Source organism: Geospiza fortis, unplaced genomic scaffold, assembly GCF_000277835.1.
Source record: "Geospiza fortis unplaced genomic scaffold, GeoFor_1.0 scaffold13, whole genome shotgun sequence".
NCBI lineage: Eukaryota > Metazoa > Chordata > Aves > Passeriformes > Thraupidae > Geospiza > Geospiza fortis.
The window spans coordinates 1,156,888-1,182,612 of record NW_005054384.1 but is presented as its reverse complement, the minus strand read 5'-3'; the positions used below and the strand labels follow the sequence as shown (position 1 = coordinate 1,182,612).

The following is a 25,725-nucleotide window of genomic DNA, read 5'->3' as shown; positions in this document are numbered from 1 at the left end:
ATGCCACCAGACAGCATCATCTTGTGGGCCTTCCCAACTCAAATTGGCGATCATGTTCACAGCAGCAATCTCCCAGCCCTTCAGCCCCATTCAGGGTGATGCTGAAACAGGCTGTGCTGATTGGTGCAAGATTCCTTGTGCCAGGATGTCTGTCCTGGGGTTTTGAGAGCATAACATTTCCTTTGCTGAGATTTTCATCAAGACCTTCCTAAGTCTTATTTAAAAAGCCAACCCTTCCAGCTGCCTTATGGATTCAGGCCCACTAGGGAGGGTTGTATCTCTTACATCTTAATTGAAATCACTGAGAAAACTAATATTAAAACAGTATAGTTTAAAAATTAATAGGTTAGGAAATAGCATTTCAGAGGCCAATATAATTTATGACAATGTGTCTGCATTTGAGAAAACCATTAACACAGCTTGACCTCTTCATTCAAAAAGATGGTGAAACAAGATAGTACAGAAACATTTCACATCTTTTGGGCTCAATCCTTCTCCTACTAATTTTAATACCAAAGCAGAGATTGATTAGCAAAGAAGCAGCATCTTTTGTATCTCAAAGGTAGGCAACAAAATAGTATCTTTTAACTTTGTCTCATTGCCTAATTACAGACTAATTCAGCTTCTGCTGAATTCAGAAAGGACTCTACTTGGAGCAGACAGGTGATATTACCTGAACTGAAATAGCTCACATGTGCTCACATGTGATAAATCTCACAAATCTTGATATCAAGCTAGAACATTACCAAAGGCATTGTTAACAAATTTCCAAGTTTATATTTTTATCTTTTTCCATACTGCCCCTTTTCTGTTTGATTTTTATGCTATTATTTGAGCGCTGAGATTTCTAAATCTTTAATTGGAACAGCTTCAGACTGAAGCAAATCAGTTACTGAGGCTGGGGCCCATCTGGGGCCAAGTCCTTACTTGGGCTTAGTTATTTGGGGAGTTAAAAGCTGTGGGCATCTGGGTCTGGGGCTCCCCTGTAGAGGCAGCTGCCACCCCCAAACACCATGAGAAAAGCAACTGCTGCAGCATGTCTGGCCAAACTGGAAGCAGGAAATACCAGGAGCCTCACATCATGAGAAAGCCTGGTCTTGTGAACTTCTCAGGTCACTTTCAAGAACGAAAAACTGTGCAGAAGTTCAGAAAAAGAGACAAATTTTTTCTTGCCAAATTAATCAAAACCTGAACTCTGAGGTCCAAAGCAAAAGCAAAACCTGATTATGCAGATACATTCTGTTCCCCCAGGGTCTTGTTCATGGAACACTGGCATCCTCTTAGCTGCATGCACATTCAGAAAGAGACCTGACTGAATTTGTATGTCCTGGAAAGGGGGGGGGAAAGTGGAGATGGGAGCCTGATCTTGCCTGGTCATCAATTTTTTTCACAAGTAAAGCAGCAACAACCGAGATTTTCAAGACATTTTGAATGCTCAGGATGGGTATTCAGCATTGCACTAGAAGTGGGATTCTATTAAGTTGTCTCAGCTTCAGCATCCAAAGATGGAAAGACTAAAAATCACAAGTAACTTTTATAAGTCTTGCCAATTTCCTGGAATAATCCAGCCCAGTGGGTAGGGTTTAAAAGCATGATGAGAGCTCCAGGGAGAGCTGGCCAAGCTCTGCATAAAAACAAGCAGGACAGCTGGGTCTCAAGTTCCCACAAATCAAAGTTTGTGGTCAGCTACAGACTCCTCTTTACATTTACTTGTAGTATTCAAAGACTGCATGCAAAAGTGAATAGTGGAAAATGGTTCTGTCTTCTTAATATAATCCATCCCTTATTTTTTGTGCAGTTATTTCCTCACTGCTCTCTGAGGGTGTTCCAAACTCATCTGCTAGCTAAGGACCCTGGAGTGGACCCTCCACAACCCTCAATGGTCCCAAATCCACCAGAGAGACAGAAATCTGTGCTGTGGCTCCCTTTAAGCCACACAGACCTGCCTGAACCCAAATGGGTCCAAATTTCCAAGGCTCTGACCACTCTCTGAGCAGTCTCCCTTAATAAGAATCAGGGGCTGTTTTGAGAGCTGCTGCACTGAACCAAAACCACTGCACAGCACCGAGCATGGCTCCCTGTGTCCAGCTGCACCCTGAAGAGTAAATGGTCCCCAAATCTTATTTACTTACCATACAGTAAAACACCATGGCACCAGCTCCTGTGTTTACAGTGGAAATGCAATGCAGTAATTTTGGTGGATTTTTCTCTTTAAAACAAAAGAAGAATCTTGGGTATGCACAGTTTACATCATGGGGTGTTGCAGCTTGCAGGGGAATTATTAGTTAAGGCAGTCTGCTGGCCAAAAGGCCTAGATTATTATTATCATTATGATGATTATTATTAATTATCACGACGATGATGATGATTATTATTAGAGTAGGTTTGGTTCATAGGGGAAAAGTTCACAGTAAAGTGAGAGGAAACCAGAGAAGGATGATTAGTTGATATTGTCCTGAAAAATTCATCCCCAGAGGGAAAACCATACTTGTGTTGTTGACTGAACTGAGTTTCCTGAAATATTTGTTTTAAGACAAACAGGAATTGGTCCTAAAGCCCCAAAAGAACAAACTACTTAAGAATTTACTTAATTTTAAGCACTTAAGGAGCTTCATCCCTATTTATTTCAGCAGGATTACCCATGTTCTTGAAGTGGAGCACAAGTTTAAGTACTTTGCTGAAGAATCAACATTCACTTATAGGTGCCTTAATGTTTTCATATCTCAGGTTTCCCTATCACATCTAAATCAATGCTTTGTGAGTTACCTGATCTTGTATGGAGGTAGCTTGGAGCTTCTCTTCTGGCAGCTTTTCCTTTTTAGCTTCCATTTTTTCTTCCTCCTTGGTTTTTGGGTTTTCAATAATTTATTTATTTTTTATAACACAAAACCATCACACCTGTTTGCATTTTTTTGTTTCTCCACGCTGTGCTCACGTACCAATCCAGTGTGCAGCCACCACTCCATCATGTGCTGCTGTGCCCACACCTCTGTGTGCAGCTGTGCCCCCTCCACCCTCTCCAAATCCTCCCAATTTCCCCCCTTTGGGCCTTTCTCCCTGGCGTGGCATCATGCTCACGTGTCCCAGTACAGAGCCCTTTCTTGTGATTGCATTTAGCACACAGCATTCCTCACACACTTCAACAGGTGCTCATAATATTTTCTGCCAAGATGTGTCTGCCTCCACCTCATGGGTTACTGCATTAGGCCAGTTTTTATAGCAGCTGAGGGGAAACAGGCAGCAAAAGCACATGCAGAGGTCTGAACATGCAAGGTTTTCTCTGAATGACGGGGTGAGGGCAGGCCTGTTGTGCACTGAATTATTGGTAAGCAGGAGAGGATTTCCTTTTGAAAATAGAGAGCAACAGCACAAGTGTTAGTAACTTCAGTACAGGACTAGATCTGTGAGAAAATTCCAAATTCAATCTTTTCTTGCATTACATTTCACACAAACCACAGGTGTCTTATTTTGGTGCAAAATGCTTACTGTACCTGTTTTTTTAAGGCAGCTGCTTGGCGTTTTTCATCTTCTATTTTCTGTTCTTCCATCTTTTGTTTTTCCTTTAATTTCTCTGCTTCTAGTTTAGCCTTTTCCTCAGCTGCCCTCTTTTCCTCTTCTGCCTTTGCCCTCTCCTCAGCTGCCCTCCTTTCCTCCTCTGCTTTCTGTTTTTCCTCAGCTGCCCTCCTCTCCTCTTCAGCTTTAGCCCTCTCCCTTTCTTCAGCTGCCCTCTTCTCCTCTTCTGCCTTAGCCCTCTCCTCAGCTGCCCTCTTTTCTTCCTCTGCTCTCTGTTTTTCCTCAGCTGCCCTCTTTTCTTCCTCTGCTTTTAACCTCTCCCTTTCTTCTGCTTCCTTCCTTTCTTCCTCAGCCTTTTCCTCATCCCTGAACTTCTCTTTATCTACAGCATCAGCCACACTTTGCGTCCCCTCTGGCACAGCATTTGTATCATTCTCTGCTTTGTGTTCCTCTGCATTTACAGTTACTGCCTCTTCTTTATCAGTGGATTTTTCTGCTGTCACATCTACCTGATTTTCCTCTATGGTTTCCTCCTTTGGTTTCTCCTCCTCCTTGTCTTTTTCTTCTTTTTTCCCCTCTTCTTCTCCATCTTGCCTCCAGTTGTTCCTTTGGTACGACTTGGTAACTGTTTCTGTCTCCTCAATCTCGCAGGGCCCTCGGCGTGTTTCAGCCTTCTCCTCTTTCCCCGTGGTCTCGTTTTCTTCCACGTTGTTCACTTCTCTCCTGCTGGGCACTGACAAGCTCCCATCTGTGATCGTGGGGTCCAATTCCTTCTGGCGTTCCAGGGCCTCCTGCAGGCGTTTCTGGCGCCTCTCCTCCCGCCTCGCCAGCCTCTCCAGCAATGCAGCTTCATCATCTGTGGAGCGCTTGCTTTCCTCTCCTGCCACACTGTGTGAAAGGGACAGGCTTGCGTTAAAAAATAAAAAACCCAAAAAATTATTTCTGACAATATATGCGCTTCACTCTTTCTAGGAAAAAAAGCTTGTATCATCGTTCCACAGTTGGAAAACTCAACAGGTTACACACTTCAAAATTTAGCTGCTGTTTTGCTATCTATAGCCATTCTCCTTGCCTTAAATAAACTGCTTCTTGTGCAGTTTATGATCATAATAGATACTGATCTATTAGCACTTGCCATCACAATTTTGGTTTTTTTCTATCAGTTGTGTTATGGTCATTGGAAATCTGGGTATATTATATATATTATTATTTGTGTGAAGCTAAACAAATGGTGGACACACAGGAAGGCCAGCTCTGGACAGACAGGGAGGCCACTCAGCTTTGTGACAAGTGGGTGGTGATAGCAGTGATATGGTATAATGCTTTAGGGGCTAGCAGTGGCTGGGTTGATGGTTGGACTTGATGACCCTAAACGTCTCTTCCAACTTGGATGACTCCATGATTTCAAGTGTCACCTCCTTCCATAAGCTTTTGTACTCTTTATACCTGCCTGACCCTGACAATGCCAGGTGAGTGCTGTGCTCTGGAGCTCACGCCCAGCACCTTGCAAGCCACAGCTTGAGGACTGGGTGCCATGACCCCTGTGGTGTTTTGTGAGGCCAGATGCACCCACGCCTGAGAGAATCTGAGAGCCTCCACGAGCTCTGGCTGAATTACCCCACAGACAGCCTTGAGGACACCTGGATACGTGCCATGAGCCAGATGTGGGATGCTCCCACCCTACCACATAGACACAGCCAGGCTAATCCTCACTGTGTGAGGTCCTTCCTCAGTTTAAGGATGGCCAAACCCAGCACTTCAAACTCAAGCACCACAGCAAACCTCTTCCAGGCACTTCTCTGCTCTGAACAAAAACTACCATTGGCTTGTCAGTAAACAACACCAGACATTTACCTGTTCTGGGCATTGACCTCAGATTTCTCTGTTGCTTCTCCTGAGAGATCTCCTTCCTCCTTTTGCCGCAGCCTCTCCTGCCGAGCCCGCCGGCGCCGTTCCCTGGCGGCTTCCTCATCATCATCATCGTTCCTCTGGTAGGACAGCCTGCAACAGGGACAGGGACACATTGGTGCTATGGCACACTGGACACTGAAAAAAGTCACAAAAAGCAGTTTTCTTGAGCACAGCGGCTGCTCCACGTGCTGTTGTGGAAAATATGCTGTGAAATTGAGATGCATCATTTCAAACCCTGGTTTTCTTTTGTTTCTCAGAAGAGAACTTGAGAAAACAGTCCCTGCCAGAAAACACCAAATCCATAAAAGCCCAGCTCTGTAGCTGAGCAAACATTCTCTGAGCCTGCACCACGATCCTGTTGGAGCACTCACAGCAGCATTTGAGCAGACTTGATCAAGCCCACATAACTGAAACTGGACTCAGCAAAGCAGCTTTTCATTAGCCTCCTCTAAACATCACATGCTGAAAACAGTGACAGAATTCTACATTTTAAAGACTAGAAAGCAGGGAGACACAAGTATGACAGCAGTGGTTGGTTCTGAGTGCCAAACATCTGACACCCACAAAATGTTTGTGAGCCTGGAGCCCTGCCAGGCCAAATCACACAAGATCTCTGCTGTGATGAAAGCCTACAGCTGAGAACCCATTGTATTCATCTGCCCCAACAGATGATTACATTTAGTTTCATCCTGCTTGAAAAGCAAAGCAAGACCTTAAAATCCTAATAATCCTGTGTCCCATTCAAATCTTCACTGAGGTTATTACTGTGTGAGATAAAGGGAGAGGCCTGCATTCCTCTTATCTTTTTGAGCAGGGAAAGTGAATTAGGAAGCTAACATGTGCCAGGCCCAGTCAGGACATTCATTTACTTTGCTTCTGGCAGTGGTCTGACACATCATGGTTAAGAAGCCTCCCTTCTTTACATAGTCACATATTTAAGTCACATTTTTAAGTTAGCAGTGCAGCCATGAACATAGGAAAAAAAAAAGAGTTCTGCACTGAGCAAAACAAAGTACAGATAATGTTAGTTTTGCAAATATTTAAACATTAAAAGTGACTAAATTTTGATTTAGCCATCAATCAGACTGTCTGGGGCCAAACCTCTCCCATCACCATGTTCTGGTACTACTTTTCTCCTTTGCTGAAAGAAGGGTGAAAGTATAGGTTCGGCATGGACTCAGTTACCCCAATTTTGTTTTCAGAATTTAAAGTGTAAAACATGGCCGAGCCACTTGCCAGACCTAGAACAGCATTTTCATCCTCAGTGCACCAAAGTGTTTAATTTGCTACTTTCATGCTCTGATTTAAGAGGCTTTTCTTTATACAAACAACTCTTCCCAAAGAGAGAAAGCAAACCATGAGCAGCATGGCCATGAGGGATCACAGTGGGGGATGAGGAAGAAAGGAAGGAGCTGAATTAAAATCACTAAAGGTGTGATGCAGGGAAGGCAAGGAAAAACACTTCCTGCCATTTGCAAGCAACTTCAATGGGTATCAACATTTCATGTAGGTCTAGAACAGAAAGGATATTAATACAATAATAAACCAATGGGGTCTTTAATTTCCACAAGAAGGAGACTGGAATAAAACTGCAATAGCAAACTGACCACAGACCTCATTAGTAAGATGTTCTGGCTGCACGAAGCCCATGATATTTCAGCTCTGGAGTCCAGCTGTAAGGGCACAGCAGAGGACACAATGCTCCCAGCCTGTGGCAGCTGGACAATGGCCACAACTGAGTCAACACCCACTGTCTACAGCTCAGGATTTGTCTCTGCAGTGAGACCACACAAAGATGAAGAAGTTTATTCCACTCTCTGTACCCACACAGAGCACCCCTACACAGCAAGGAGAACAACTGCTTCTAAAAGCCTCTTTAAAATGCCTTTTTGTAAACCACCAGTTGCTCCGCAAACTAAAAAAGGAAATAAAAATAATACCCCGAGCAAAAATTCCCACAAAATCTTATCTATTAAACAGATATGTACTTCCTGTCCTTGGACACTTATCGCACAGATCATCTGTTAAGAAAGCTGAAAATGTCTCTTATTATGATTCTAAACACATCCATCACCTTGCTACATATCACAGCAGTTTCCTACAGTAAGCAAGTACACCAAGTAGTTTCATGAGAATCACCTTAAATATTAACTTCTGTTCTCCAGCAATCATGCAATCTACCCAGTAATCAGGAAACAGGCATAAGGAACAACTAATTGCAGGTTTTTTAGGAGATCTCTTTCTTGTTTTCCTTACAATTGTGTTAACGCTGCTTTCAGTGAGACCACAGCACAGCATGATCTCCACGAGGTATGCCAAGCCTGCTGATAACACTCCCATGGGGAATATTCAGATCACAGAATATTCTGAGATGGAAGGGACCCACAAGGATCATCAAGTGCAGCTCTCAAGGACTGAAATCCCAGACCTGAAGAACTCAACAACAAACCTCATTAACATCTGAGTAAGTATAAAAATGTTGCCCTCAGATTGAATGGAGGGGACTTGGAGTGAAAAATAAATCTGCTGGATTGGGAATAGAGGAGATGTGGCCATCTGCTTCAGACCTTTTTCAGAGAAATACAGCACTCTGTATTTTACACCAAACACTGAATTTATGTAAAGTTATAACGCAGCAAGAAACTTGGTAATAGCTGGGAGGATCATGGGGCTGAAAGCATTTCATACAAGCCAGATTTAACTGGTTTCCACTTGAAACCTCAAATCAGCCCAAGCATTATCTAAGGCACTTTGGGTTTGGAGTTCCTTGCCCAGTACTAGTACATTATTATTATTGTCTGAATTATGACAGCACTGAAATTTCCTGATCAAGCTCATGGGCTTCTACACTAGGCAATTTATGAAGATTGGGCAAAAGCTGGTCCCCGTTCTAAAGAGTGTGTATCCTGATTAAAGAGAAACCTTATAATTTGTAGCAAAATCTGCCCTCAGTGAGTCAAAAATAAACCTGATGAGCCTAAATTCTTTTTTCATTTTTCACAGGAGTAGAAAAAAACCTGCCTAATTTGAGGGGGATCCCACTACTCCATTCTAGAGGAGGCAGGGAGAAAGAAATGCTGTGGATCCGAACTCTGACTCCATTTCAAGAGTCAGAAATATATGAAAAAATTCCGAACAGAACAAAAGCCTTTAAGATTTTTAGCAGTTCATATCTGCCTCTTCTTTCCTCCATGGTTCACTGAAATACCAGTCTGGTTTTTATGCCTGCGTCCTCAGCAGTGCCCTCACAACAGGGACTCAATTAGACACAACTGCACCTATTCAGCCAGCTCTTTCCCATTCTGCTTTGTTATCCTGGAGATTTTACATGTATTACAGATTGATTTTGCCTGTGACCCACCCCAAGAAATGAGATCATCCATCCTGTACCAAACTGCTGCACCTCCAGCTTGCAACCTAACCTACTTCTAAGACCTCTGCCCTTTATTACGTAAGACCACAGCAGCTGAGGTGAGATCTGTTGATTTGGGTCTTCAAATTTATGTCAGATGGAGGATGTCAGTAAAATGTCCTCAATGACAGATTTCACTGCCAGACTCAGCCCATAAAAGCTGAATTTGTTGGCCTTCTGTGCTCTTAGAAAGTCTTTCTATTTACCCAGGCTCTTCCTGAAAGGATGGGTGGGGTGAGGATGGACTTTGTTAAAATACCCACTGGGGAGTGCTCTTTGTGTCACTGTTGACATTCAGTCCCATTTTATTTATGATGAAATATGTTTTTAGTCTTTTTATTGTTTGCTTAATTTGTGTTGTGATAGGCACACTTCAAAACCTGAATATAAACAACTGATCAATCTTCACCTCAAAATAAAAAATAAAACCATAACAAGGGCACATGCTTCCACAGAGGGCTGTGCCTCTCTCTTTCAAGCTCTGCGTGTCAATCTCAGCTGTATTTCATTCAAGTCATACCTAAAAATGTGCTGAATGGTGGGGGGCAGTTGTGCAGAAAACTGTTTTCTAATCATTCCTCCATCATTCGGTGAGAGCTGCCAGCATTCTGCTCAGACCTGGTCAAGAAGATTCATTTTTTTAATGAGGGAATGAGCAGAATTCCGGTCCAAACTGTTCATGCTTCAAAAAGATGTAGTGAGTGAAAACAGGGGATTATGGTGGAGACATGCAGACATGCCACCACAGTTCTCAGTCCAATGTTGTGCATGAATGCTGCTATTAACACCCATATTTTTCACATATTTCTCAATTTGACATGCACCATTTTTTTTTCCACATTGAATGTAGGAGAGACAAGTGGATAAAATTAACCAATGGCTGGGAATGAAACCCAGACAAATTAAAACTGGAAATTAAGCACATGTTTTGAACAGTGAGGATAATTACACACACAAGAAATGATGGAACATCCATCTCTTGCATCTCTGCATTAAGATGGATGCCTTTTTGGAAGTTATACTACAAAATAATTCTGATTTTTTGGGTTCATTGTAAATAGCTTGGTGAAATTCCACTAACACTTACATATAGGAAGTTAGACTAGATTATATGGTGGCACCTGCTGGATTTAAACACTACAGCCTTCCATTTACAAACAGTACATGTTTCTCCTTTTGCCCACAATTTACCTTTGTCTCAGAAATATTTTTACTCTGTTTATCCATCCATTCTCTACAGGTACACGGCCTGTTCTTCTGAGCAGGCAAATTACCCAGATACACCCACAGTTCTTGGGCCAAAACAGAGACTGACGCATCTTTCAGTGTATTATGTTCTCCTTCACTTCATTTTCATACTGTGTTCCTAATACACTTTCTTCTTTTTCATAACTCCAAAGATTTCATAGATAATTGTTTTTTTCTTATCAAATATGTTTTCAGAAGAACATTTTTTTCTGTCAGACGTGGCATCCTTAATTTCCTACCATACATCTTTAGAATCATTTCTTCTACCTTAAGCCTTGATCTAAAATACCTAAAGGCTAAAACTTTTGGCCGTTTTAACAACACTTTTTTTTTGTTTCAGCTGAGCAAAACCTTTAGATTATTTACTTTGGTTAAGGACTTGGCTGGAAGATTGTTATTTTGTTTACATGACAAAACAGTTAAGCATGGGAAAGAAAAGGCCTTCTGAGAGGTTCAGTTTGTGAATTTTTTTTTATGGTTTCTTTTTTTGGTCTTTTTGACATTTAGGTTTTTTAACAGGTAAGGAAAGAGTAGGTGCATTCATCCCTCTAACAGTGGGATTCTGAAATCCAGGGTGCAAGCCATCCACATCAAAGAATGAAAGATAAAAAGTGATATGCAAAGTAGAAACCACAAGGAAAAGCGGCTCCACTGTGACAACAAAAATCCTTGGTGACTACCAAGTAATTAATGCCAAAACCATCCAGAGATTTGATTTCTTTGCTGGGGATACTGAGGCTGAAGCCTCTAGGAAAGTCCCTGGCTTCCCAAATTACCAGCTTCCATTGAAAATAAAAATTTCAGTTTTGTAGATGTCCAAGATTTCCACTGCCCTGTCTCTTTTCCTTTTTCCTGCTCATAACAGCAGAGTCCCTTTGGTTTTAGACTCAAGCCCTAAACCTGGGCCTCGCAGTTAGATCCATCTGTACCACCACAGCATCTCTCTGCACAAAGGCAGAATGACTCATGCACCAGCCTATTTTTCTCTTTTTTTTTTTTTCTCCCTTTCCTCATGGCTTAAAACTGATGATCTGTTTCATAATATGAAATGCAAGCAGATTCTGCAACCACAGCCACATAGCTCTGGTAAATTGCCTCTGAGCACCTCAGCATAAATCCAACACAGGGCTGCAAACATGAAGGGTAAAACCCTCCCGCTACCGAAACAATGTCAAATTTGCCTCCAACGTATATTATATTTAGATAAAAGTGCTTGCTGGAAAAGTACCAGGGGGAAGCACATAATTCTCTCAATATGTGAAGCCTAATGCTCTGCAGTTTTACTGCATAACAATAGACATGGCATTGACCTGCCAGTGAGCAGAGCAGCATATCCAATCTGTTCTAATTTAGAAGTTTCTCATGGAAGAAAAAAGAAAACAGAAAAAAAAAAAAAAAAAAAAAAGAAAAGAAAAGAAAGCAGAAAACAATAACTGGCCAAGTGCCTTCAACCTGATAATTTTTCACTATTTCCCTTGAAGCTTGGTGGAGTTCACCCAGATCTCTGTTCCTCTGGCAGATGGCAAACATGCAAAAAAGTGTACAAAACAAGCTTGCTTTTCCAAACGTGAAAAAAGTGGGAGCAAATCCCAATCAGTGTGCATACCACTGTGGTTAATGTGGTATTTGTTGACTCTGGAGCAAATTGCTTGCTGCCACCACCTCCAGCTTCTAGTGCTTTATTGCATATAAAATCCAAAATAATTTATGCCACAGCCTTACCCAGTAAGTAATATTTCAGGCATATGACTTGAGAACAATGGGCATCTTGCCTAGCTGAGGCATAAGTCAGGCTTTACAGGATTTGCCCTAGAATGCACAATCCACAATTTCTACAAAGACAAATAAGAAGTTTTCTTTCTTGTGGTTTTGGGCTGCTATATTTAATATGGCTTTCAAGGCAATTTTATATGTCAAATTGCTAGCTTACTGATTGCATCCAAAATCAAGATCTAACTCAATGTGCAGTTTAGCCCAGTAGCTGCAGCAGGCAATATTTTTTGAAAAGATGTAGTTTCAACTTAAAAAAAATAATTTCTGGTGTTACTTTTTTTTTATTTCAAAGCTGCATCCTCAGAAATTAGCAAACAAGAACAAACTGATGATTCCAGGAAAGCACAAACTGAATTTACAATAAATCATGTATGTATTCCTGACCTAGAAACCCAGCCTTCAATTTCATCTGCTTATCTACTTTCACCCTGGTTACCAGCTTTGGAGGCTTCTTTAATGCAGCACTCTAGGAAATAAAGAGACTCTTAACAAACCAACAATTCCACTTCATTTCCTCCACAAAGATGAATAGGATTGCTGCATTTTAAGAGTGCTGTATTTAAAAGGAAATGCAGGACCACGAAGATAAGGTCTCATACACACAAAACTTCTTTCATTTCAACCTGCTCTTGCTCCACTGAATATCATGTAAGGACAAAGATGAACAAAGTTATCTCAGAGAATCACTTATTTGAGGACTGAAACATTAACATCCAAACCAATCTCAGTTACACCCCCTAATCCTCCATCACCATGCCCAATCTACTCACAATCAACTTCCAGCATATATTTATTCACTACCCACCCTGACAAAACAAGAGATTTGTGAAACTGGAGATGGAACAAGGCTTTGGTTTTCAAAGATGACAAATTTCTGAGCAGAATTGCCTTTTGCACTCGTGCAGTTTCTTCTCTTTGCAGGGTATAATGAAGAACTGCAAGCCAGGATTCTACAGAGGGCAAGTGCTAAAAGGAAGAAAATTCCCAACATCCCATGGATTGACATCAAGGACAATGCCTACCAAAAGTGCTGGAGCCACCCTGAAAGGAGTTTTTTCATCTATCACTGAAATGCTGCCATGCCTGGGGTGGATCAGATTCTGGATGGCTTCATATCCAAACCAGCAGTCTCTGATTCAGGGCTGACCCTGAAATTCATGCTGGATTTGGGACAGAGGTACTAAGTGGGGCAGGAAGGAGGAATGTGGAAACAGGAAGAGCAGAATAGGTCTGTGGCACAGGAGCAAGAAATGTCCCTGGACTGTGGACAGGGAGAGAGGAGACAGACCACAGGAAATGGATCAGGAGCCTCCATCCCTGCAGTGGGGGATGGAGAACGTTGATAGAGAAATACTGGGACAACAGGGAAATAGATCCTTCCAGGAATAGCAAGGACAGGGCAAGTGGCTGTCACCAACATCCAGCCAGCTCCAGAGGGCTGTCCAGGGCCTGGAAAAATCAAAATCCTCCATGACTGATGGCAGGGAAACTGTGACACAGCAGGTTGTGACTACCCAGGTTACACATCACACAGTAATCTCAGCCTGGACTGAAGTGTTCTGTGGTCTGAGACACCTACAAACAGCCAGAACCCAGCATTTCTGTTGCTTGCTCCATTGAAGGTATGGGTGGTAGCATTAGTCTGGTCTCTGTGAAGCATCAAAACTGCTCTGTCTTTCCCAGGGGACTAGAAATTGTCATTAAATGGCTATTGCTCCGAGCCAGACTGGTCCCTGGGGATGTCTGCTGCAGCTTTCAGAAATACACCAAGCACTGTGCTGACCAACAAAGTACAAGGCATGTACAGGGAGTCTGGAAAAATCATTTACCAGATAATTATTCAGATAATAATAGAATAATCTTTTTTTATCCACTCTTCCCAGCACAAAATATGCACTAGGAGGACACAGCCTGAACATAGCACAGCAGACTATTAAAATAAATGCCACAAACAGGATAGCAGACAAAAAGCAAGGCCAGAACATGCACCAAAACAGAGCAGACTGTGAACCCTTATGCTAACTGAAATAAACCACTTGAGGGGAAATATGGCATTACAAATACATCCAGTGCTGCAACATGTGGTGAATGGAAAAAACAATTAATGAAAATCAGATGTCTCAACATTTTCTGGTACTGATTCCCCACGCACACAACTCACGGATGCTGTGCAGGTGTGGATTTTGTGTCAAGGGAAATTCATGGCCGTTTGCTTTTAGCATGGGCAAGCATCTCTCTCTTTCTGAGGTGTTCAAGAAGCCTACTGTCAACAGCCAAGGTGATTAGGAGGCACTTTCAGTCAGGCAGCAGAGGAATTATTAGTGCAGATCCCGTCATTTGCTAACAGGATTAGGGGCAGATACATTCCATGAATCCCTGTGAAAGCTAATCCTGATGTGTCTTTCACCTCCATGAAAGGTAAAGAACCCTTCCATAAAACAGGTCTGTACACATCTGCAGGGTCATGTACAGCACTTTGAACAGCACGCTAATGGTACAACAATTTGCAGACATCGTATAACAGCACTGTGCAAATTAAACAGCTGGAGGTTTGAAATGTAGCCATTGTAACTACACCCACACAAACACAATAAAACATCCTGCCTTTATCCTTTCAATTAGTTTTCCCTTAGATGTGCTTGTTCTTCTCATATTGCCTCGCTGGAATCCTTATTCCAGAGATGTTACTTGTAAGAAATTACCAAACTCAGTATTGGAGATACTGTCTGGAAAGCTGACTGAGCTCATGAGAGCTGATTAATCACACTGCAAATACAAATCCAAAAGCCACTGTTCTTTAAAAAGGGGGGGAGAGGGACAACAGAATTCTAGCATCCAACAAAAACCTATTCCATTTCAAAGACTCACTAACAAATTATCCACAATTTATAAGCTGTTCACAGAAGTATCCAGATAAAAACCAGGAAACATTAGAAAATAACAATTTGCTTGCCCTAAAAGTGCCCTCAGCCTGGAGAGTTCCAAAGGGACATAGGCAGCTGTAAAGAGTCACCTAAAACAGAGAAACTGCCCTGTGGGGATATAGGAACAGGGTGCAGTATTGAGTGTGATTTCAAACCACAGCAGTTATTAATAGCACCCTTGTTGGTGTTGCTGCTGCTAATTTCAGTTTCATTCTGGAACAGCAGCTCCACACAGGAAGCCAGTCAGTAATTGTAATTGTTTCAATAGCCAGTCAGTTGCAAAATGCTTTACACAGGTGGGCAACAAGACAGGAAGGACAGCAGAGAGCTGCTGTGATAAGAAAGCAATGCAGCCACTGGAAACAGACTGCAAGGGCTGCCAAAAGAGGATCTGATCCCAAAGGTGAGAGGAGACAAGCCCTGATCATCACCAGTTTCCATCACCAAGAAGCAAAGCTGTCTAACAGATTCACCTGACATTTTTACAGAGAGGGCAATCAAGAAATTCATCATTAAATGTACACACCCACAGATGTTTAAGCCAAGGCTTCTGGTATAATCCATTAGATTCCAGAAGTGAATGCAGACTGATGGCTATTTTCCCCTTGTTATTATACTAATTCTTGGCACTGGTTAAATTCTTTCCATCAAAAGATCCCAACATGTTTTACAAATGTTAAGCAATCCTTGCAACCCTTCTGACTTCCGTGTGTTGAGTACTATGGCTGTTATAATGCCAGTTTATGGAATGGAAAAACAGATATATAGATGAATGTACTACTTTTAGTCTAAACAGAGCAGATATGGCTCTCTTTTGGCTGCACTACTTCACACCTGCTCCAAAAAACTTGTTGAAGCTCCAAGGAGCTCTTCCAGCAACTTCCGGAGGGAGTTGTTGTGGGTATGTGGACTCCTTCCTCCCAGCCCCATCCCCAGCGGCTGCACTGTGCTGACTTCCACTGCTGCTCTGACAGAAATTATCCTGAGATAGATATTACCGGGATACCCATGTCCTGATCATGTCAGTGAACTGACAGAATTATCCTGACATGTCTTTTTCTGGCATACCGAGCAAAGAGACACGCGCCCCTGAGCTCTCTCTGATCAAGTGATGGCCTGGCTCTCCTCTACATTTTAAATAAAGCCTTCTGTTGCTAGGTATTTCCGAGTCAGTAGTCTACATTTTTCAAAAAAGAGGTGTGCCTGCTGGGAAATAGGAAAGGAAGGGCCAAAAGCAAGTTTAGCCCAGGAGATCCTGTGGCCTTTTCACTGCAAAAGCACCTCGGAATTTTCACAGGGATCAGCAGGGCTCAACACGGTCTGGAACCTTCTAAAGCACTTGGTTTGGAACTGAGATACACTTAAATGCCTGAAAGTATTAGAAATGGGGTACAGGATCATCTCTGGGAAACAAGGAGTGGAAACAAGGTGTGGCCTGCTGCCACACCCTTCTCCTTCTCAAGCTTCTACAGGTACAGAAAGCTCAGCAGGATTTGGTGAGGCAGGACTCCCAAAAGCTGGTGGAGTGAGAAAATCCCAGCTCTGCACCAGAGAGGTTTTAGTCCTAGAGAAACTGCAGGAAGTCACACAGGAATGCTTCTGTGCATTTCCACAGCTCTCAACGCTCCCTCTTTGGTCCCACAGGGGAGATGGGACTGACCTGAATTCCAGCCAACCCTTCCAACACCAGCTCTTGCAGGACTTGGTCTTGATTCAAAGTCAGAACTTCTCCTCTCTCACCTGGACTGCAAGCCAGAGGGTTTTGGGCTGTCACTGAGACTTCTACAACGTTTGCACAGCAGATGGATCCCCAGAAATAACACCAGAGAGCAGACATTACACTTGATCCAGCCAGGCACTGCTCATCCTGTTCCCAGCAATCCCTTGTAGCCATTCACAGACACACACCAAGGCCATTGCAAGGGAGATGCAGTTCCATCTATCCTTTTATCAAAGTTCTCACTGAATTTAAGTCACGCAGCCTGAAAGGCACTGGGAAGGGCCAAACCCCAAGCCCTGGACAGTAAATTTACACTTAATATACTTTTGTGAAAGTACAACATTTGTAAAGCGAGGATTTGGCAATGTAAAATGACAAATACTTGGCACAGCATAGAATTAGGAGAAGTGTAAGAGAATTTGAATTCCTATTCACACAGAGTGTGGTCTAATCTGTGAGATTACTGAGTAAACAAGAATATGGTCATTATCTACCTGAAGAAGATAACCCTTAGCAGCTGCAAGGTAACAAAAAGGTCTAGGGATCAGCAATACTCTAAATTGGAAAAATAAGTTAAGACTGCTCTTAATTCAAGCTATTTTAATTCTTAATTAATTTAATTTAATTCTTGATTCAAGCTATCTTAATTCTGCCAATGAGGTGCTCCTGGATGTACTTAGGGGTGCTTCTGCCAGCTCAAGGTGAGCAAGGGACACACTGCCAGTGCTGGTGCACAGCTATGATCACACACAAACAGGTTTTCAGGACATTTGACCAAAATACCACCACCCAAAATTGTTCAGGGGCAATAAACATAGGACTGGGTGGGAGACACTGTCTCCTACCTCAGCACTTCACAGGGTGTTGGGTGAGCTTGAAAGACAGAGAAGAATCCAGGAATTCAGGTAAGTAATTAACCCCATGGCTTTCCCAAAATGCCAACGGACCAAATACAGCTCTCAGAGATGCAAGAAAGGAATATTTGTTCTCAGCTGAATGGGCTGCAAATTATCACTAATGCACATGCAGTCAGTGGGAAGATTTCACAGCCTTTTAGATAAGGACTATGGGAACACCAAGATAGCTCTGCTACAGCATTCAGAGAGTTTTGTGAGTTTGGTAAGCCTTGAGTAAAAGCTACGTTTTCAGAGAGCAACAAATCTGCTTTGCTACAGCCTTTATGGCAAATTTAACAGGGGAGCAAGGAGAAAATTAGTCCTCAAACTTCATCTTTCTAACTAAAGTAAGCATTTAGCTGGTTTTGGAAACAGATGTGGCCTCTGCTAATTAGGCTATTGGGCTTTCTGCAATCCTGAGAAAGAAAACTGCTGACATGATGTGTCTGACCACTCCTGTTCCAGGAGGAGGGAGATGACTAAGGCCAAGATGCACCACAACATCATCTTACACACCCAGAGCACATGCCAGTGATTTTCCTCTTGCAGGACAAACAGAATCCTAAAAAAAACCTCTGGCTTCACAGAGGAAAGATGAGTGTTACACAGAATACACACCCAAATTTAAAAATAGAATTCTTCTTTTACAGACATCAGCGTGCAAGAAAATACAGTAAGGTCAGAACACACTTCATTTGGGCTTTGCAAAATAATCAAATAAAATACTATCAAGAGATGACTGAAAGGGAAAAAAAGAGGGGGGGAGGAAACACATGACAATGGAGAATATCTCTGTAGCACATGGGAGCTGGAAAGCCAGGAACAACCTCAAAATGACCCAAGAGACTGCACAGGTTCCACCATGGCCATCAGTGTGTGACGATGGTGGCCCACATCACAGAGTCACAAACTCCATTAAATCAGGTACAACAAAAGAAGCACAAACAAACAAGCAAAAACAAACTCAAAACAACCAAAAAAATCCCTCAAAAACAAAAACCCATAGTAAGGAAGGAGCCAGGACAGCAACAGGTGTGACGTTAAAAGGTATTTCTGCAATCACGCTCCAGCAACTCCAGTGCTGAACGAATTGCAGATGGAATCTGGCAAGCCAAAAAAACCTCCTGTTCAGAAACATGTAATATATTTTTATGCTTAAAATGGCCTGTGGGCAATTTGGCTTCAGCAAACCAAACAGAAGCCAGAATTTTACATCCTGTACTGTCAAGTGCATTGGTCTCAAGGACACACCTCTAGGACAGGCCTCCACATTTCCAGAAGAATCGTGGGAAGAAAAACAAATGCACATAGACCGCTTCTCTAGGAGCTTTTTTGTCAATTTTTTAAAATACATAGCACACAATTTAGGAGATATTTCTCAATCATGTTCAGTCTGGAACCAGAATCATCTTTTATTTTTTTGTTCTGTAATACAGCAACATTCACCTCAAAGACCTGCAGCAGGACCAGATCCTGCTAAAGAGTGGTATAAAGCAGATTGAAAGTGATCTGAAAAAGATTCAGAGTGAAACTTCTTGCAGAGAGTTAATCCTCTCCACTTGGTAGGCCAGGTTCTGCTGGAGCCAAGCTTGCTCATGAGAAACTGAATATTTCTCACTGTTGCTTAGTCAAGGTGTGCGGAAAAGTGATGGATGGAAATTAAAAATGAAGACAAAGTTAGCCAAGTTCCTGATCTTCAAGAGAAATGCTGGCTGAGGAAGGGTCTGAATAGAAACAGGCATCTTGCAAAAAAAAACCCCAAACCCTACCAATCCCCCCAAAAAAGATTGTTTATTAAGCTTTTGGGAGTAGCCCACACCTAATGGTGTATCTGTATATTTTGCTTAATGTGAACTGGTACCTCCAACCCCTGCCACTAAAGCTGTTTATTTTCCTTTTCTGCTTTATTATCATCCATTTGTCTTTCACATCCTTTCCATACATAAGCTAACCTCAATTATGACAGGATATGTACTCTAGGATTGCTATGGTGGGGAGCAGAGGAAAAAAATTGCTTCACAAGTGATGCCAGCAAATGTACAGCATTCAGAAGAAAATAAGCAAAAGAGTGACAGAGAAAACTGGGTATTAGTGACTAAGTTTACTATTATTCCTCCTACAATCAAAGAAAAACACCAGAGCACCAGGTGGAAAGGGGACAGCCGCTTTACATCAGTTCCAGTCTCCTGATGCAGCACAAAGTGAATTTAGGCAGAGCCAATATTTGGCTTAGTATTCTTTTACCAAGAGATAAACAGAGACTGAGGAACAAAAAAACCCAAAACTCTAGCTTCTGCCCTCATTTGAAACTTTGTTCACCATAATTCAGCTAAAAAGTCAAGGAACTACATTGAGTTCAGATGTGAAGCCTGTACTTAAGCCTGGGATGTGCTGCTCATCTCTGGAATTCAATATGCACATCCAAAGCAATTGGAAGGAAAAAACAGATGAGCCATCAACTAAACCTTGTAGCTAGTACTTTGCTTCAGTAGTGGGTTTTGGAGAAGAGAGAAATTGTATTGAAATACTTTGGAGTACAGTGTGATTTTTCTGACAGCTTCACAAACTGCTTAAATGCTTTAGAGGTAAAAAAAAAGCCCACATGGAAAACAGTTTTCCAAAGTGCTCGCTGCTCCCCAAAAAGGTGATTACAGCATTGCACTGCTGGACTCACAAAAATGTCTCGTTACCACATCCAGCTTGAGTGTCAGGGTGAGACTGCACAGCAGCAGCTGAGCACTTGTGAAAAGGAGAAGGAAGAGGGGAGGGCAAGGCAAAAGGGGGAGTGGGGGAAGCCCTCCCTGCCTGCTCTGCAAAGGATTTGAGCTGCAGAAAAGAGGAACCGTGTCAGCAAATGCCAAACCAATGCGGTACCTGCCAAAACCGCACCTTATCCCTCTCAATCAGCAAAAAAAGTTATCCACTGCCTGATTTCTCTTACCTCACCAATAAAGGGCTGGTTTTTTCCCTTATTAGGACAGTCTCCATGCTGTAAAATTCCAGCTCTAATAAGTGCCTTTAACAATATGTGCTGCACATCAGCACAAAAAGAAGGCAGCTAATAAAAGGAAAGCACAGAAGGAGAATAAAAGGGCTGAGTCCTAAATTAAAAAGGACAGCATCAGCTTAGCTTGGGCTCCAAAATTTGATCATAGATTTTATGAAATGGAGAATTAAAATTGGAATGGATAAATGTATGAAGGCTAACATTATACAGATATGTAATTATAAACTTGGCTCTGCAGCCACTTATACATGCAAGCTGCCTTACTGAACTCAAGGAGACTTTTTCACCACATTTAAGAGTTTACACATCCCAAAATATAAATCAAATAGTCAGTACATGAAAATAGTGCAAGAAAGGGTTTTTCAAATATTTTGGGGTTTTTTTTACAAAGTAAAACGTGGGTAGAGTGAAAAGTTACAGTAAGCTGAGCTTTTATGCTTCAATTATTTCAATGACTGATGGAAGTGTTTTTCTTGGTTACATTTTTAAGCATTGGATTTAATTTACTGGACATAATTGACTTCATCTGCTTTGTATGGAAATATGTACATATATATGAACTGAGAAGCAAAGAGGGCCTAAAGCAATCACCAGAGAATTTCCCTGAGTTTTTCCTGTTTTACTCTGAATTGGGAAGAGGGTGGGTGGGGAGCGCAGGTTTGGCAGGAAAGGGGCAGGCAGGGGTATGAAGGAGCAGGATAAAGCTCTACCACCCCCATCCACCACTGGTTGAACACCTATGCCAACAGCGTGGCTGTAGAGGAGCTATCTGGATTTAAGATCTGCACTAACAATGAATTTTCTAGTTTTGCTGAAGCAGAAGCAAAAACCCTTGTCAGAGTGAAGTGATATGGAAAATGTTCAGGGCTGTTTTTTTTTTTTTTTAATTCAGCCTGGAATGGGAAAGCAAATCTTTCATGTAAGTTTTTTTTTTTCCTTTTTAATTTTCTCTTTGAAAGGTAGGTGAATTGGAATCAAAATATTTTTAAAAATCTGAATTCTTTATTTACAAAAACAGCAAAGGTGCAACTCAGTAATTTATTATTTAGAAAGTGTAGGAAAATTCATTAAAAAATAAAGTATTTCCTATTCTTTTAATTTAGAAGAAATTATTTTATTTGAAAGAAATTCTTTCAATTTCTGAAACCTGACATGAACTCATAACCAGCTCTGCTCTGAACCATTCTGAAAGAGCTCCGGCCAAAACTCTCCCATTATTTCTAGGTTTTACTAAATTTACCTTTCATCAGAAGCAGTTCTCACAGCTCATTTCAGGCATTTGGATTCACAGCAAGTTCCTGGCTTGAACCAAGGCTTGCACAGGGTAGAGAATTTAGCTCAGAATTTTCATGAAACTCTTCCAAGTCACTTGTTCTCTGACAAAACTTTAGATGCTTGATGCTCACAGTCTCAAATTAAGACTGAGGTGGATGCTCCAAACTCCACTCCAGCTTTGTGCTCCTGAGAGCTTTTCTTATGCTGAAAACATTTTTCACTGAGACAAGAAGGCTCCAAATCTCAGATGTTTCCCTATGGATCTGTCCTTTCTCTGCCACAGAAACTCCCAATCAAAAATGTTTCAGTTCTTTGTTTAGACTTGTCCCTGCTGGGGAAGAGCCACTTTCAGAAATTGAGACTGGGATTCTTTGCTTCCAAACCAGAAAAATATCCTCACTATGGAAAAACATCTTTGTGTGTCTTGTCTGCAGTTACATTATGTCCTTCTTGTATTACCTCAGCAATGTGAAAAGGCTTTTACAAACTAAGGATTGAGGCCTTTGCCCACTGGGGAACAGCGATGAAGAGCATGGTCAAAAGAGAAGAAGGGGGGAGCTTCAAGTGAAAATTATCAGCATCAATTTTTGGAGCAGAATTAACCAGATAACACAGTGCCACCAACACCACTGCTATCTGTGGAGGAGTTCTCTTAAACCCCTCTCTTCTCCAAAAAAATTAGCTGATATCAGTCTTGAACATCCAGACAAGATACAGAAAAGATAACCTACATTACAAAGAAAATGCTGCAAAAAACTGAGCTTCCAACAACCAAACTGAAGTTTGAACAGAAGTTATCATTTGCTGGAAGAAACTATTCTACCTGTTGGCAAAGAGAACTTCTGTTTTCTCTAGGAACTTGCACAGTAAACACTTTGGTGTCCAGCACAGCGAGCCAAGCCAATCCCTACACATTCATTAAACAGACTTCATGTTTTCAGGCCAACCAGAATTTCTTGGCTCCACTGAGAGCTTCTGCTTTTAATTTCTAGTGTATCGAATGCTAACAGGATTATATTCAGCTATTTAGCAATTACAGAATTTTCTACAAATACCACAAGTGCACCGAAAGCGCAGAAAATATCTTTAGACGACGCAGATGAAATGATCATATAAAGGGGCCATTAGAGGACATTTGCAAGAAGTTAACAATCACATTGTACCTCATTCAAAATAATGCAATAACAGCCTCCTCCTTTTCCCTGGAGAGTCTCCAGAGAGTGAATTTATAAGGATTTTAATACTCCTTTTCTTTTCCCCTGCAATCTCCTGAGAAGCCATGAGCCCTTGGAATGATTATGTTATGCCTCAGCCTGGGAAGGGCAGTATTTCATCATGTATTTCTCTGAGCAATGCTTTGAAGAAACCTTTGTGGGTAATGCTAAAGGTGTCTTCCCTCTTTTGGCCTGAGGTCATGGAGATGTTTTTTACAAGGGAATAAATCAGTTTCCAAGTTCTGGCCACACATTTGATTTCTCTTCGGAGTCCTTGCCAAAGAGAACTTTGCTTTTCTTCCCCAAGCATGCTACTGTGAGTCTTGACAAAAGAAACCCATGTCTGGTTTTCAAGGTGTGTCTGCTTTTGTTAGAAGCTGTTACAGGACCCAGGACTCTCAAAATACAGGAAAACAACACTACAGTAGCTAGCCTTACTTCAAGAGAAAAGGATTGTTTTCACTAAGGCAGAATTTCACTGAATTTTAGTGAACGCACTTCACACTCAAGCTAAGGCTTTGCTCCCTGCTTTTACTCCCTCAAAACATCAGATATGCCAACTATAAAGGCAGCACACTGCTGGTTCCCTCTCCTGCCCAAAAGGGACTGGAGAAGAATATCTCCCAGCAAGGATATCCAGAGGCCCCCAGCATTTTAAACAAAACAGCCAGACCCTCACACCTCACTAAACCAGGTCCAGCACAGACTAGAAAGGATCTCAAGGTCACATCAGAGGTCCAGCCTGCACTCAGGGCCAGCTCCCCACATCAGGTATCACAAGGCAATGTTTTCATCACTTATATAAATCACTAAAGCGTCCAAATCTCACCTGCTTTTCCCTTTCCCCTCCCTTGCTTTCCCCTTGCACTGAGTGCAGAGAAATTGGTGCTACCCCATGGCTGCTCCCTGTTCCCATACAGAACTATGGGAGGGCAGGCTACTGTGGCTTGTGGCTGTGTTTCACCACAGAACAAGACACAAAAAAATGTCATCTGACATGCCCTTAGTTAAATTATTATTTTTTTACCCAGTTTCTGAAATCACAGGGAAGGATTTCAGATTCCTGGAAGGGACTTCTTGGAGGGGCTGAGTTTCGGAAATCCCTGAGCTCCCTCTCCCTCCAAGAGCACAGGATTTCATGCTGGAAACTCTAAAAACAGGCATAGAAATCCCAGTTTCTCTTCAAAACCTCTCCCAATCTTTAAACCAAACCCTTATATAAATCACAGCAATTTAGAAACATAGCAGTATCCTGGTTCCTACCCATCAACTCGTAAAGCAGACCAACAAAACAATACAGGACCGGAATAAAGGAGATTATATTACTGGCAATATTACACAGGGTAATTGATTTTTTCCTCTTGCTTTCCCTTCCACATTCAGGCATGAATGTGCCACGAGGGCTTTATTTACTCAGTGAATTAAGCAATCTGAGTTATGCGAAAGCTTTCGCACTAACTATGAAACTTCTGCAAACTTCCCACCAACAGAACTCCAATTAGCCACTTCTCCCAACACATTTTTCTACTACTGAACAATCTGAATTCTGCAATTCAGGTAAGAGAAACGCATGAATCCAAAGATTTTAGACAAGAGAGCACAATATAGCAAAAAAAAGAAGCAAAAATAACCCAATCTATTGCTTATTTCCCAGTTCAACCAGCTTCCCAGCTGTTCTGTTGCCCTTGCCATTTCCACCACCCCAGCACCACAAGGCTGAATCCATACAGATATAACAAACTGGCAACTCACTTGGAAAGGCTGGACAAGTTCTGCCTGCAGTGTGATCTGCTGATCATGTCTGCAGAGGATGAATCAGTGCAAACTGCTGGCAGCTCCAGGGAGCAAATGGACGGATGATCAGGGCGTGGAATGAGATAATAAAAATGCCATTATCCTTTCAGGCATGTGAGACTCATTGGATGCTCTTTCCAGCCCACAGGTTAACCATTTGGTTGGTCCTGTAGCTCCTGGAATGACACTCTGCATTTGCCTGTTGTCAAGCTCATTATCTCTCTTGTATCCCCCTCCCCTCTGCTCTGTGATCCTATGATTATTTCTTTTTACTGTATTCTCTCTAATAGAGCCTCCTCATCGTTTCTGGGCCCCCAGTTACAGAAATTCCTGCAGATTCCTCAGCTGCTCAAGCTGCCTGACAAACTCTTGCTTCCCATTCAGCTCTCACAAGAAGGGATTCTGTTCAGGCAGCTCATCTGAGCAGCCTCAGCACTGCACAGAGGTGCTTTTACAAGCACTTGCTCACAGGAAAGTCACATTCCAGCCTGCTGAGAGATGAGTGCACCCAGATATAAAATAATGGTCCAGGGAACAGTGCTGCCTTTTGATAGTAAATCACTGCCTAAGCATTTTGCTGGCACTTTCATCCAGTCTAACTTGTGAAAGGTCAGGCTGGATCAGTCAGCTCAAGACTGAGAGTGATGTCTAAACATGAACAAATCCAAGGAGGTGGGGAGTTGCTGCAAGCTCAACTGCAGTCAAGGTAAAACTATCTTTTGTTTGACAACAGGATTAAAACCAGGGCTGGAGCTGAACCCAGCCTAACAGGCTGTCCTCAGTGTTCTTCCAAGTAATCCAGTGAGCAGGGCAGGAAATAGAAATGCAAACAGATTTAAATGGAGGCACCATCAGTTACCAGCTTCATATGCTTGACTCTCAGACTTCTTCCCCTCAAAGCCCAAAAATGTGAGCAAACTGAAACCATTCACTGTGCAGTCCTGGAGCTTTTCCACTCCAGGCTGTGATCTTGTTACCCCTCATAAATTACCAGAGTGGCTGTGGAAGGATCAGTACCCCAAAGGGGAATCTCTGCTG

At 42.1% G+C, this 25,725-nt stretch overlaps 1 protein-coding gene across 5 annotated transcripts in view; it reads right to left on the bottom strand.

Annotated features, from left to right (window-relative positions):
• The window catches only part of CALD1 (caldesmon 1), a 171,272-nt gene that overhangs the window by 24,477 nt on the left and 121,070 nt on the right, over positions 1-25,725 (bottom strand). For 4 of the 5 annotated variants that reach the window (XM_031060512.1, XM_031060513.1, XM_031060515.1 and 1 more), the window contains 2 exons: positions 5,368-5,514; positions 4,023-4,401 (listed from right to left, as the gene is read on the bottom strand). In XM_031060512.1, coding sequence (XP_030916372.1) covers positions 4,023-4,401; positions 5,368-5,514 — 526 coding nt within the window. Of the gene's footprint in view, positions 1-4,022; positions 4,402-5,367; positions 5,515-24,645; positions 24,859-25,725 lie in introns of those variants that run through there. The other variant, XM_031060516.1, reaches the window with a different exon arrangement.